Here is a 14,893-nt window from a genome sequence, read left to right as displayed (position 1 = left end):
CGCGCGCGCACCTTGCAGCCAACCCCCAACATCCAACACTCACAATCACACGCACACCCTGCCACACTCACCCCATGTCATTCATCTAGTGCTTGCTCGCTTTCACCAATACATTCACACACATTGCCACGCTCAACCCCCACTGACACGATCACAGTCCTCCACACTCCCCCACCCGCCACTTCACAAGCACACAAACGTGCATACACACCCTGCCACAGACAACCCCTTGACGCCGGTCATCCATACATCCCGCATCTTAGACCTCAGCGGGCCTGCCCCCCTCGGTTTTCAGACCTGCTGGTCAGCCCTCCTTGCCCATCCTCACCCTCCCTTTCCATCTGGACTCCTGGAATTCACAGTTGCTGGCAGACACACACCCCTCATTCATCCAGACTCCTTCACCCTGACCTACAGGTCTCCATGCTCACACTTGCTCCTCCAGCCCTTCCTGGGCTTGAACATGTGCCCCACCCTCAGTCCTCAGTCAGTGAGACCTAATGATAATTCATGCTGGGTGTGAGTGCCTTCTAATACATGTTTGCTACAATATATGGCAGAGTCACCAAATATCCCAGGGTCTGGGTCTCTGGGCACAGGAAGACGAGCAAGGAGGATCCCCAACTGAGAAGTGTGCCTTCTCTCATGTCCCAAAGAAAGAATCTCATCAGAAGCTGCTGCGCTGCCCCTTGGGAGGGGAAGTAGCAGCCCTCTGCCCACAGACCTGGCGGGGGTGGTGTCCTGCTCTTCCCTACGCAGACCTCAAATGGTGCTTAACCCATGGCTGGCACACAGCACCCAACAAATGCTTGTTGAGTGGACAAAGCGTCAACACTGACACCAATTTCAGCCTCAGAGGAGACCCCACCCTCTCCCAGCTGCTCTCTTAGGCATCCCCTCTCAAGCCCCAAACCTTCTCTACTCCACTACCATACAGGGAACCAGGTAATACCGAGGAAACAGCACCCCATGCGGCTGGTTTTTAATAAACATTAGCTATCGCTTCTCTCAAACACCTAAAATATGCATGAAAATGCACATGTAATCTCCCAACAGCCCTGCCAGCAAGGTCTAAATATCAAACCCATTTTGCAGTGAGGAAATGAAGCCAAGCGGCCTGCACAGAGCCACATGGTTAGCAAGAAATAAGGTTGAGCTTGAAGGCCTGTTTTTGTCTGTTTAGTTTTTGCTATGCGGTGTGCTTACCAGAGAGAATAAGAAAGCAACCCCCAGGAACATGGCCACACCACAATCCATTCTCTTGGTATTTGGGGCATGCACACACATATGCCTGGCACGTTTTAAATCATTGGGTCTGGGGCATAGTTTTCCATGTGGGATCTAGACACCTTCACCACCATGCCACCAGTTGGCCCTGAGGCCTGGTCTTTCATACCCCAAAAAGCAGGAACAATGGCTTCCTGTGGCCATGTGGGCGCATTATGACGACACTTCTAGGCACTAACTATTCCTAATTCCAGCACCTTCAAGCTCCCTGGAGTCCATGTGGAAACCTCCTATGGCCACTCTCCTTACACTATGCCCCATTTACTAAAGTGTGGAGTAACAAAGAAAGCTGCCCCCTCCCAGGGCCTCCACCACATCCACCTTCTCCAGCTGTGGAGACTGAAGCAGGTTACAAACTTGCAGGGCCCCAGTTTCCTCATCTGTAAAATGAGGATACTGATAAGCCCTGGTAAGACTGCGGAAGGATTGTGCCATGTAACATAGAAATTAGGAAGGCCTGCAAACAGAGGAAGCATCCCACGCAGTTGATTATCACAGCGCGCCCCCCCACCCCCCGCCCCCCGGCAACTAATAAAAGAATGAACACCATCCTATGATCAATGGTTGTCTTTGGGGAAAAAAAAAATTATTCTAGGTGGATTTTTTCAAATATAATTTAAAAGCCAGTCAGTGGTGCGTTGGTTGACGCAGCTGGATCCTACACGGCTGACGGTGTGGTTTGAGTCCTAGACCCAGAGGCTTGAGAAACACATCAGGTGCATGTGCAGGCCAGCCTCAAGTCCCAAAAGAGAATGGACTGCAGCGTGGCCATCCGTCTGGGACGTGCTTTCCCACTTTACTTCTCTGAATCTGGCGAGCTTGTGTGCCCTATAGCTAACTAAAAAAACAAATAAGACTTAGCGAATAGACTTCAGTTTTGTTTTTTTGTTTTGTTGTTAGATTCTTTTTGCCATAGAGCACTGCTCACTGGAGACAAAGAGAAAGTGAGAAATCACCTCCTGGGGGATGGTCACACCACAATCCCTTCTCCATTCTCTTGGGATTTGGGGCACATACGTACATGTGCCCAGTGTGATTTTTAAGTCACCAGGTTCACGACTCAAACCATGGTTGATCATGTGGGAGTCCAACGCTTTAACCGCACCAAATACTGGCCTCTAATATTTTTAAGAATTATTTATTCATTCATTGATTTTAATTTGACCAGAGAGAGACACACAGAAAGAGAAAGTGAGAAAGCTAGCTACCAGGTCCAGGATTCAAACCGTGGTCAGCCATGTGGGAGTGCCCAGCGTCTTAACCACCATGCCACCTGCTGGTCCCCTGGCCTCTAGTTTTTGAAATAGAGAAAACTCGAGGAAACTATAGCATACCATATATCCCTTATACAAACCTACCTTTCCCCAGCCTTGGCGAAGTCTCTATCAACATTCTACATTAGTGTGGTACATTCAAGTAGATGTATATTTCTTTTTAAAAAATTTTTTGATACTCTTTTTCCTCTAATGTTTTGTTTTTGTTCTTCCAAATAGCATAAGTGCTCACCAGATAAGAGAGGGAGGTAGCACGCCCCCAAGTGGAGCTCGGTGACACTGCAATCCCTATTCCCTATTTCCAACCTGTTGGGATTTGGGCCACACACACACATTCACCTGGTTTGTTTTCTTAAGAATTATTTTACTTGAGGGGACCAGCAGTTAGCATAATGGCTATGTCGCTGGACTCCCACGTAGTTGACCGCGGTTTGCATCCTGGACCCAGTGGCTTAAAACTCACGCCGGGCGCGCGTGCGTGCATGCCCAAGATCCTGAGAGAAGAATGGAGAAGGGATTGTGGCATGACCATCACCCCTGGGGGGGATGATTTCTCGCTTTCTGTCTCTATGTCTCTGTCTGTCTGGCGAGTGCATGCGCCCTATAGTGAAAAAACCTCTCCAAAAAAAAAAAAAATTATTTTACTTGAGACCAGCAGTTAGCAATAATGGCTATGTCGCTGGACTCCCACGTAGTCGACCACAGTTCAAGTCTTGGACCCGGTGGCTTAAAACTCACGCCGGGCCCATGTGCGTGCATGCCCAAGATCCCGAGAGAACAGAGAAGGGATTGCGGCATGGCCATCCCCCCTGGGGGGGGGTGATTTCTCTCTGTCTCTCTGTCTCTCTCTGGTGAGCACACGCACCCTATAGCAAAAACCTCTCAAAAAAAAAAAAAATTATTTTACTCAACTTCATTTTAATTTGACCAGAGAGGGACAGAGAGAGAAAGTGAGAAAGCAATGCCCAGTCTGGGACTTGAACCACAGTTGATTATGTAGCAGTCCAGCACCCCCAACCACACCACACTACCTGCTGGCCCCACCTGATGTGTCTTTAAAGCTGCCTGGGCCAGGATCTGTCCGGCTTGGCTGGCCCTTAGGATCCAGCTGCCTTAACAACCAAGCCACAAGACTAGGCCAACACGTATCACTTTTGTAATAAAGTTCTGAAGACCAAAGAACCCCTTAGTGGTCCCCAAAGGCAGAAAAAGTTTCATATGAAAGAGAAGACAGATGATTTTTTTTTAATTATTATTAATTTTATTTTAATTTGACCAGAGAGGAACATAGTGAGAGAAACAAAGAAAGTGACAAAGCTGTCAGGTCTGGGACTCAAAACCAGTTGACCATGTGGGAGTTCAGTGCCCCTAACCACCACGCCACCTGCTGGCCCCCAAGACAGGTGATTATTTTTGAGGTGTTTTGTTTGTTTGTTTGTTTGCTATAGGGTATGTGCGCTTGCCTTAGAGACAGACAGAAAACCAGAAATCACTCCCCAGGAGAGATGGCCACACTGCAATTCCTTCTCCATTCTCCTCTAGGGATTTTGGGCACTCATGCATGGCACCCATTGTTTTAAGCTGTGGGATCTAGAACTCAAACTCCTGTCAACTATGTGGGAGTCCAGTGACATAACCATTACACAATCTGCTGGTCCTATTGCACTGACATATTTTTAAAATAATTATTCCATTTATTATTTAATTTGAACAGAGAGAGAAAGGGAAAGCGAGAAAGCAAGTCATCAGGTCCAGGACTTGAACCAGGCTTGGCCACGTGGGAATCCAGCACCTTTAACCACCATGCCACCTGCCGGCCCCCTACACTGACTTTTAAGAATACTCTTCCTAATTGGCCATGTCTCTCTCACTTGTAGGAAAGAAAAACAAGATACAAGCACACAAAAGGGAAAATCCTGAGGTTCTTAAGGATATAAAAGATACATACAAATAAATTGTCCCAGTGGACCCCCCCCCCCAAGTATGTTCTCTGTAAAAATGCACCGAGGAGGGACCAGCAGTTAGCGTAATGGCTATGTCGCTAGACTCCCATGTAGTCGACCATGGTTCAAGTCTCAGACCTGGTGGCTTAAACTCATGCCAGGCGCATGTGCGTGTGTGCCCAAGATCCTGAGAGGAGAAAGGGATTGAGGTGTGCCCATCCCCCCGGGGAGTGATTTCTCACTTTCTGTCTCTCTTTCTGGCAAGCGCATGCGCCCTATAGCAAAAAACCTCTCCAAAAAAATTACAGATGAAAACTTGAAAAATGCAAAGGCAAATAATCACCTGTTACATCACTGGACTCCCACATTGTCAACTAGTTTGAGTCACAGACCTGGTGGTTTAAACTCACACTGGAGGTATGTGTGTGCACGCATGCCCCAAATCCCAAGAGAATAGAAGAGAAGGGAATGCAGCATGGTCATCCCCCCAGGAGGTGATTTCTCGCTTTCTGTCGGTCTGGCAAGAACACACCCCCTATAGCAAAAATCTCTAAAAGAAATTAAATATCTAGAAAGACATAAAACTGAGTTGATATTGGGACCAGCAGATGGTGTAATGGTTACTTTGCTGGACTCCCACATGGTCGACAGCAGTTTGAGTCCCAGACCCAGACCTGAAACTCACACCAGGCTCATGTGCATACGTGCCCAATATCATGAAAATAGAGAAGGGACTGGGGCGTGGCCATCTGCTGGTCCCCAAATCTTCCCCTCTAACACATTTCTAAGCCCATAGCACATTACTTCTGACCATGGGTGCAAATGCTACACAGCAGCTCTCCTGAGCCTGTTCATCTCCCAAAGTCCCCGTTTTCCTTCCCAGCTCAGCTATTTTTTCCTAAGCAGCCGAGATGGTAGATAATAAATAGCCAGCTGGTGGCATGGTGGTTAAGGCACTGGATCCCACATGGCCAATCGTGCAGTTCAATTCCTGTACCCAGTAGCTTGACACGCCGGGCACGTGTGCATGCACGCCCAAAATCCCGAGAGGAGAATGGGTAACGGATTGTGGCATGGCCACCTCCCTGGAGAGGTGATTTCTCACTCTCTCTTCCATAAGTGTATGTACCCTACAGCAAATTTAAAAAAAAAAAAGGAAAAGAAATACTGTGCCCAGTGACTTGCACCAGGTTAGGATCGAAATGCGGCGTAATCGAAGGCATGAAAACTTCTCTGGTCACAAGCAAACACTCCCCAGAATGAGATCAGGCTACAGAAAGTTTTACTCCCCCCACCCACCCAATAAGTCGCCAACCAGCAGGTAAGAGTTGAGTTTAAATGGGTCAAAAATGGTATTACCAGAGGTGCATCTTTGAGTCTAGGAAGTAGAACTGAAAATGATTGTGAAGTAGAAACCCACAGGTTTAGGGCAGAAAGTACCAGAGAAAAATAATATACACACCTGATGGGAAAAACAAAAAACCATTCCAAATTTATTTTCCAGACAGACAGCATCAGCAGGTACAACTACAGGGGTTTCTCCGTAGGTCATACATTCACAAAGGCAACGTGGGTCAACAGCGAGAAAGCCACTGGTGTGTTCTCTGTAACAATATCCGCTTCACAGTGTAAACAGTTACTATTATTGTGTCCACTTACAATTCCTGAAGGAAAGGCACAACTTGGCAAAACAAATGTTTTGGATCCTCAAGTCAGGAGCACAACTAAAGACAAAACTTTGGGTAACAGTCTTGATCGACATTTCACTAAGGGCCTTCCCAGAAAGACTTCTCCACCCGGAAGTTAGGGTCTTTCTCTTTCCTTGTTAAACTATGAGAGCAACATTTCATCGTTGGCTCATTATTCTTATGTATACAAAGAGAAACAAACAAACAAAAAAAAAATCACAAAATTATCTTAAACATCTAGCTGTTCCCATCCATATATCAGCTCTTTAAGACGGGGCCTGGGAATACTTCAGCGGTCTTCAAATAGTAAAACAGGCTGAAGGCTACAAAAATAAAAAATACATGAGGTAGATAAATTAAAGCTTTCACACCCAGGACTCGCCTGTTCCAACTTCGTAGCCTTCATGCAATACTCAAGGAAAAAAACAACAACAACAAAACTTGATGACTTGGCATAGGTCGCACCAAGGAAACTGAAACAGACAAGCCTGTGAACCTGTCATAGGAAACGCGCCCTCTGATGAGTCCGTTCTCAAGAATGAAAACTCAGTTCCTGACATGGAGTAGGCACTGGCGAACCCACAGGACATCACCCAAGAATCCCCACGCTCAGGTGACGGAGGCATCTGGGAAGCGTGGGCAGGAATGGGCACTCGTGGGGCTCCCGCGGAACTGTGTTTAAATCAGCAGCACACGCACTTGGCTCCCTGAGGACGAGCGTCCATGGAGGGCATCCTACCTAAGGTTCTAAGGCTGGAAGAATTTCCTCCCTCTACACCTCAGTTTTCTGTTGTTATTTAAAGTACATTCAAAAATGAAAAATAAAAAGATGAGCACAGGGCAGGGAGGGATAAAAAGAGGTCCCGAAATAGATGACAGACCTTGTCCCTTTACCCGCATACGGTCGCCGTGGAAGTGGACATCGCCCCTCCCCCGCTGGGCTAAGCAGTTGTCTTTCCCGTGTTTCAGTTCCGTTCCGTCCGTTCCACCTGAAACAGGTGAGTCTTTGGAAACAGTCACTTTAGGCTATAAAAAAAATTTCTGTGTACAGTCTGTAGCAAGTAACAAAGTTACTCTGCAAGACCCGCTTCTTTCCAAATAAAAAGAGAGGAAGGAAGGAGGGAAGGAGGGAAGGAAGGGTGTAGTTTATGTGTGGGTATGTATTTTTCCTTTTTCTGATTTTTCTTTTTTTTTGTTGTTTCCTTTCTTTTTTGCAAAGCAGCAATCATGATTGTAAGACTGCCTGAGGTTGAGGTCACAACCGTAAACACCCCCTGCATATCGGGAAGAATACAGAAGACCGGAGGAGAAGGGGGAGAGCAGAACAAGCAGACACGCCAGCCCTCGCGCCCGCCCTCTGCAGCATCCCTCCTTTGCCAGCTCTCCTGCAGCTCAGCTGACGGCAATCTTGTTCTCCTCCAGGAAGTGAGGGAACTGGTGCTTGGGAACACCCTCAGAAGCCCCCGGTTTTTCCACTTCGGCACCGATGCCCGGATGAGAACCATCCATCTTGGAGACCGTGGAGTTATTCGCCACGGAGCTGGCCCCCAGGGAAACTGGCAGCGTGGGAATCCCGCTGCCCTGGATGACGGAGATGGCGTTGGTCTTCAGGGCCAGCCCGCCGTGGAGCATGCTGGTGTACTGGTTCCACACGACAGGGTCCACGTTCACCGAAGGGGCCAGGATTTCCTTGGGGAACATCTCCGACACTCTCTTTCCATCTGAACCTAACAGTGCCATGGTGTTCTCGATGGCCAGCTTCCTACCACGGCGGGCCGAGTTGTTGCTGGTCCCGTGGGTCATGTAGTGGACCTTTGGGGACAGGATAGAGAGGGTTCCATCAACACAGAGAACGGAGGGCAGCCCAAATCAGTCTGCGTGTGAGTAGGGCTCTACCCAAACAGTGCATCACCAGACTACATTTAGGGATTAAGAGTCCATAGACTAAAATCCCAGGTGTGCAGTGTCGTGGAAAGGGGAAACAGACCAGATGCTGCATTAGTCTGACCTAGAGCGATCTGGGATCTCTACCACTCACAAGTGCTAGGATGGAGACTTTTGAGTACACATACCTCTGTACAAGTAAATGGGAACGTGTGTGTAACCGAAGTACATCAGACCACTGTTGCTAGCCCAACTATACTATTACACTAGTTGTGCAAAATGCAACAATTGGGGAAAACTCAGGTAAAAATACAGGAAACCTCTACAATTCTCATCACTGTGATTCCATCATCATTTGAATAGAAAGGTAATTTTGGGGGGCAGGCTGAGGACATAGCAGTTAATGCAGCTGGATCTCACATGGCCAACTGTGTGGTTTAAGTCCCAAATCCACTGGCTTGAAAAATATTCTAGGTGGGGCCAGCAGGTTGCATAGTGGTTACGGCACTGGACTCCCACATGGCTGAATGGGCTTCAAGTCCCAGGCCTAGCAGCTTGCTTTCTCACTTTCTCTTTTTCTCTGGTGAATTAAACTAATAATAAGTTTTAAAAATAATTCTTTATAAAAGAAATGGAGAAAAACACTCTGGGTGCATGTGTGCCCAAAACCCCAAGAAGAGAAGAGATTGCAGGGTGGTCATTCTCCCTGAAGGGTAGGTACTTCCCCACTTTCTCTTTCTCTGTCTGTCTCCGGCAAGTACATGCACCCCTCAGCAACATAAAAATAAAAAAGTAATTCTGGGGGGCCAGATCTGTGGTGCAGTGATAATATACTGCTCAAGAGAAGCCAGATCCCTGGGACCAGCAGTTGGCATAATGCCTATGTCGCCAGACTCCCGTGTAGTCAACTGTGGTTCAAGTCCCGAACCTCATGGCCATCCCCCTGAGGGGTTATTTCTCGCTTTCCATCTATCTCTGTCTTTTTGGCAATCACGCACGCCCTATAGCAAAAACTTCTCTTAAAAAAAAAAAAGAGAGAGAGAGAGAGAGAAGCCAGATCCCACATGGTGACCACGGTTCAAATCCCTGGTTTGGTCAGCTTGAAACATGCCGAGGACTCATGAATGTCTGGTATTTGACTGGAGGACTGAAGAAAAGGGTTTCTAGCACGAGGAGGGTGCTCACCCCTTTCTCTCTCTCTCTTAACTCTCATGTGTGTTCATATAAGCTGTCATGAATAAGAAGGGGAAAAGTAATTTGGGGGCCAACCAGGTAGTGTGGTGGTTAAAAGGAGGCTGGCTCCCACATGGCCAACTACAGGGTTCAAGTCCTAGACCTGGTGGCTTGAAAAACATGCTGGGCAAAATATGCATGAGTGCCCAAAATCTTCAAAGGAGAATTCTCCCACTCTCTCTCTTCAGGGAACACATGTACCTTATAACAAAATTTAATGAAAAACTAAGTACCTTTTACAATGAAACAGACTGCCCAGCTGGACCTGAAATCTAACTAAGAGAGGCTTTCAAAAAGCTTATGAAGGATCAGCTGATGGCACAGTGCTTAAGGCGACTGGATCCCAGTTTGAGAACTGTGGTTTGGGTCCCAAACTCAGCAACATGAAAAATACACTGAGCACATGTGTGCATATGCCCAAAATCGCGAGGAGAAATGGCAAAGGGATTGCAGTGTAGCCATCTACTGAGTGGGGAGCTGGGGTGGGTGGCGGGCTTTCTCATTTTCCCTCTTTCATATTGTTCCTATTCTGGGGACACAAGCCCTCTGACAATAATTTCTTTTTTGAAGAGGTTTTTTGCTATAGGGCACATGCGCTCACCAGAAAGACGGAGAAACAGACGGAAAGCGAGAAATCACCCCCCAGGGGGGATGGCCACTCTGCAGTCCCTTCTCCCCCATTCTCCCCTCGGGATCTTGGGCACGCATGCACACATGCCCGGTGTGAATTTAAACCACTGGGTCTGGGACTCGAACTGTGGTCCCTATCATTAGCCACATGCGAGTCCAGCGACATAGCCATTATGCCATCTAGTAGTCCCCCTCTGACAAAATTTTTAAAAAGAAAAAAGGCTTATAGAAAATGCTTTTATGAAAAACCTGTGCCTGAACTTTTTTTTAAATGAAAATAAACTTACTCATTAATTCCACCTTTTATGAATCTTCGAAGTCCCCTTGAACACAGCAACAAGAATCACGACTACAGAGAAAACCAGCCTTGCTGGGAAGGCCACAGAAGGCTGAGCTAGCGGGGATGTTACTTCTCTAGGTGGCAGGCGAGGTGAGGTCTCTGGTGAAGAGCCCCATGTCCTACTCCTCTACCTGGTACCTCCCTCAGCCATTCTCCCGGCCTGGCTTTCAAGTTTTCAGATCTGTTTCCAGCTTCTTTGCAACTCTGTGGTTTGCACAGGGTTTCTCGGGCATTTTCTCTTCCTCTTTCCTGACATCCTTAGAAGTTAGCTTGTCATTCCAATGGGCTCCCAAACACAGAAGGGAAAACTACCTATCAACTTACTAAGAAATAGGAGACCGCAGTAAACCGCAGCTGGCTGCCTGGCAGCAGCATCTGTATACGGACCATTGCTTTAGGAGCCAGTAGGATGAGAAAAAGCCGATACCAGTACACACAGGGCTTTTATTCCATTCACTGGAAGCGGCATCCCAGCCTGAGATGCTGAGATACGAGGAAATATACGGAAGAGGCCGGTGGTGTGATGGTTAAGGGTGCTGGACTCCCACTTGGCCAACCACGGTTGGAGTCCTGGACCTGGTGGCTTGCTATCTCACCCAGCCCCTCAACAGTCAAATTGAAATAAATAAATGAATAAAGTTAAATAATTCTTTTAAAAAAATAGCCAAGAGGCATGTGTCCTAGACAGAAAGAGAAACACAGATGGAGAGGGAGAAAGCAGCCCCGTGGAGCTGGCTGCCCCACAATCCCAGGCAGCACATGGGCCCACGCACAGGGTGTTTCTAAGGCCCTTAGGGCAAGGATTCCAAGTGCGGTTGGCTGTGGGGGATCAGGCTCCCTTAACCACTAGGCAACAGGGCAGACTCCCCATTTAGTCTTTTTTCTTTTGCTACAGGGCACATGCCTCACCCGAGAGAGACAGAGAAAGAGAGAAAGAGAAAGTGAGTTCTCACCACCTGTGGGGGGTTAGCCATGCTCCAAGTCCTTCTTCCCATTCTCCCCTTCGGATTTGGGGCACTCGTGCCCACCTGAGCTTCAAGCTGCTGGGTCTGTGCCTCAAACCATGTTGGCCATGTGCGAGTTCAGTGCCCCAACCCCCATGACACCTGCTGGCCCCAATGTTATGTTTTACTTTACAATTTGCTATAGGGCACACACATTCACCAGAAAGGGAGGGAGGGAAGTGAGAAAGCAAGCCTCCAGGTCCAGGACTCGAACAAAGTCCAGCACCTCAACCACCATGGCACCTGCTGCCCTGCCCTCATTTAGTTTTTTCTTTCTTTCTTTTTTTTTTTTTAAATTTTGCCAGAAAGCACATGTGCTTCTAAGAAAGAGGGAAAAGGAAAAGGCACCCTCCCCAAGAGGAACGGACTAGCTGCCATCCGTACTCTTCCCCTTCCACCTTCTCTCAGGACATGGGGCACACACACACACACTTGGTGTGTTTTTTTGTTTTTTTGGGTTTTTTTGAAAGGTTTTTGTGTGTGAAAGTGAGAAATCACCCTCCCGAAGGAAGACCACACTGCAATTCCTTCTCTTCCATTCTCCTCCTGGGATTTTAGGCATGTACATCCTGGGATTTTAGACATGTACATACATGTGTCCAGTGTGATTTTCAAGCCATCGGGTTCAGGACTCAAACCACAGTTGGCCATGTGGGAGTCCAGTGCCTTCACCATGCCACCTACTGGCCGCATGTAGTACGTTTTCTAAGTGGGCCACATGGGATTCAGCTCCTTTAACCACCAGGCCATGGCTGAACCCCCCCACACACACACACTCCATTTAATGTTTGTTTAAATCCCTTCTCCTTCACTCTCCTCTAGGGATCTTGGGCACGCATGCACGCACACGTGCCCTGTGTGAGTTTAAGCCACCAGTCCAGGACTTGAACCACGGTTGACTACATGGGAGTCCAGCCATGTAGCCATTACACCAACTGCTGGTCCCCACCCCATTTAATCTTAATAGGATAATTCATCACGGAGCACACCCATGAGAGACGCTCAGCAGCAGTCGCCCCGCTACCACACCCCGCCGAAAGCCTGGGCACTCACCTTCAGGTTGCCTTTGGTGGTGAAGGCCCGCCCACAGATGTTGCACACGAAGGGCTTCTCTCCTGTGTGCGTGCGCTCATGGATCTGCAGCGCGCTGGCTGAGGAGAAGTTCTTCCCGCACCGCGTGCAGCCGTGTTGCTTGGCCTGTCGCCGTGGCTGGGCCGTTAGCAAGGGTGTCATGCCGGAGGACATGGCTGAGGGTCCCCCAAATGTCCCAGGAACTTCCACTTTAATATATGCAGGCTGAGTTCGGATAAACGTGGATGGGAGACCACCCCGACCTAGTACGTGGATGGGGGAAAAAAAAAAAAATCGCAAAACTTTTATCATCCAACACACTTCATTCCTCCAACCAGGGCCTTCACAGCCATTGCCCAACAGCTTGAGAGCCTGGAGACGGCTACAGGAAATGGACACCCCAAAAGCAGCTCCCTCTGAATCCCGTATCCACACACAGAAGAAAGACTCAAACACCTGGCGTCGCTTAAGTCATGATGCACTTTCGCATAGAAAAACACGCCGTCACTTTTCAAACGCCCCAGTACTTTGGTTGGCATCAAGGCATGGGCAGCACCAAAGCGCCTGAATGGTGAAATCTCTACATAAAAAATTAAAATATGCCCAGACACCATCTTTTAGTCTACAAGGTAGCGGTTCCCTTATTTTACCACTAGGGACATCAACAAGGACCCCACAACTTACGGACATTTAAAATGGATTCGTCTTTTTCTCCCCCAAGAGTGACTTAATTCAGGAACATCACACTCAGGAGAACTCAGAATCCAGAACCGCGGCTTACTCAGGGCCCCTCACACACACTTCTACTGCACTCACCAGCACCCTTAGGCCCCCACTGGACTCAAAAGCAAAAATGAAAAGCAGCACAAAAAGATGCTGTCCATACCCAAGGTGCAGGAACCCCGTAAATGAAAGCCTGTTTGCTGTGTGGACAAAGGGTCATTAGTGTCTCCCTCCACCCCCAAACTCAGAAAGGCTAAGCGCCTACGGAGAGAGGAGCTGCTTCAGGCCTTACTCTCCATCTGCAGAGTTCAACCCGGGGTTCTTTTTGGTGACCTTGAGCCCAAAATGGATAGAAGTTAAATCCAAAGCTCTATCACCTTCCATCTCGGGCCGGCCGTTCTCGGAGCTCTCTGCTCTGCCCCCAGCATCGGGAGACTTGGACTTGATGCTTTCTGCTTGGCTATTGGCCGGGGAGAGTGCCTGGAGGGACGCGGTGTCCATAGTGTCGGGACTTCGGCTCTGGTACTCCTGGTCTCCCATCAGCGAGCATGAGTCGTTAGTCAGCCCATCGCTCTCCACTGAGCCGTTTTCTCGGCTGCTCTGCCGCTGCAAGCCGAAAGGGGCAGGGCCCGCTTTCCCAGGGACATCCAGAGACCCCACCACAGAGAACCCCAGGGTAGGTGAGGCTGAGTGGACGCTGGCAAGAGGAGTGAGGACCTTCCCAGTGCTGCTGGGGATGTCCTGGGAGCCCATCTCGTCCACATCGATGCTCTCAATGTCCTCCTGGCAGAGGGTTCCAGCAACGCTACTCTCACCGACGACTATGGGCTCCGCCCCCGCGAAGTCACAGGGACTCTCCGGCAGGGGTGTGTTGGGGATCTGGCCGCCCATGTGCATGCGGATGTGCTGCTGCAGCAAGACGGCATTGGTGAACTTCTTCTGGCAGATGGGGCACGAGTGCTGCGTCTTCACGGACGCACTGGTTCGGTGAACCCCGAGGTGTGTCTTCAGGTTGCCTTTGGTGGAGAAGGCTCGGCCACAGACCTTGCACTGGAACGGCCTCTCTCCGGTGTGGGTACGGTAATGCATCTTCAGGGAGCTTTGGCAGCTCAAGATGCGGTGGCAAATGAGACATTCATTGGGGTCGGTGGTGGCCTTGTCAATGTTCTCCACCAGCTGCTGCAACTTCAGGGTCTCTGACCCCGGCTCAGGGGTCCCACTCCCTTGGAAGCCACCAACCCTTGGGGAACTCTGGCTTGGTCCCACCCCGGGTAGTGTGGTTCCACCCTCACCCTCTGCAGAAGACCCAGACTGCAGATCACTGGGTGATGGCCCCCCCATGAGGTCCTTGGGGTTAGTCCCCGAAGAGAGATTTTGAGGTAGCCCTAGAGGGGGAATCCCTGTTACAAGGACAGGCTTGCTGTCTAAAGAGAGACTTGATTCATCTACAGGGACAGGCACAGAGAGGGCGCAGGGGACGCCATTGCCTGCTGCCATCTTGTCCTGGAACTCTGCAAACAGCCGGGGGTTGGCTTTCACCTGGGGGTGGCGATGGAAGTGCACCTTCAGGTTGCCCTTGGTGGTGAAGCGATGCCCACAGACGGAGCACAGGAAGGGCCTCTCTCCGGTGTGCGAGCGCAGGTGGATCTGCAGGGAGCTATCGGTCCCAAACACCTTGTTACAGTACTTACACTTGTGCTTGTAGAGGACGGCCTCGTCTTTGGGCTTGGCGTCCACTGCGGAGATGTTGGGTGGCTTCCCCTTCCCTTTCTTGGATGGGTCTAATGCCACTGTGTTGAAAGGACTCGGGAAGAGC

The 14,893-nt window shown here is 49.3% G+C and overlaps 1 protein-coding gene across 2 annotated transcripts in view; it reads right to left on the bottom strand.

Annotated features, from left to right (window-relative positions):
* Window positions 1-7,342: 7,342 nt before the first annotated feature.
* SALL4 (spalt like transcription factor 4) overlaps window positions 7,343-14,893 on the bottom strand; it is a 21,800-nt gene continuing 14,249 nt past the window's right edge. The window contains exons 2-4 of one of the 2 annotated variants that reach the window (XM_006141257.3): window positions 13,455-14,893; window positions 12,337-12,617; window positions 7,343-8,004 (exon numbers count right to left, since the gene is read on the bottom strand). The exon at window positions 13,455-14,893 is cut by the window's right edge and continues 913 nt beyond it. In XM_006141257.3, coding sequence (XP_006141319.1) covers window positions 7,585-8,004; window positions 12,337-12,617; window positions 13,455-14,893 — 2,140 coding nt within the window. In that variant the 3' untranslated portion in view covers window positions 7,343-7,584. The remainder of the gene's footprint in view (window positions 8,005-12,336; window positions 12,618-13,454) is intronic. The other variant, XM_006141258.3, reaches the window with a different exon arrangement.

The sequence above is a fragment of the Tupaia chinensis genome, unplaced genomic scaffold, assembly GCF_000334495.1.
Source record: "Tupaia chinensis unplaced genomic scaffold, TupChi_1.0 Scaffold000049_1, whole genome shotgun sequence".
Lineage (NCBI taxonomy): Eukaryota > Metazoa > Chordata > Mammalia > Scandentia > Tupaiidae > Tupaia > Tupaia belangeri.
This window is presented reverse-complemented; position numbering and strand designations above follow the sequence as displayed.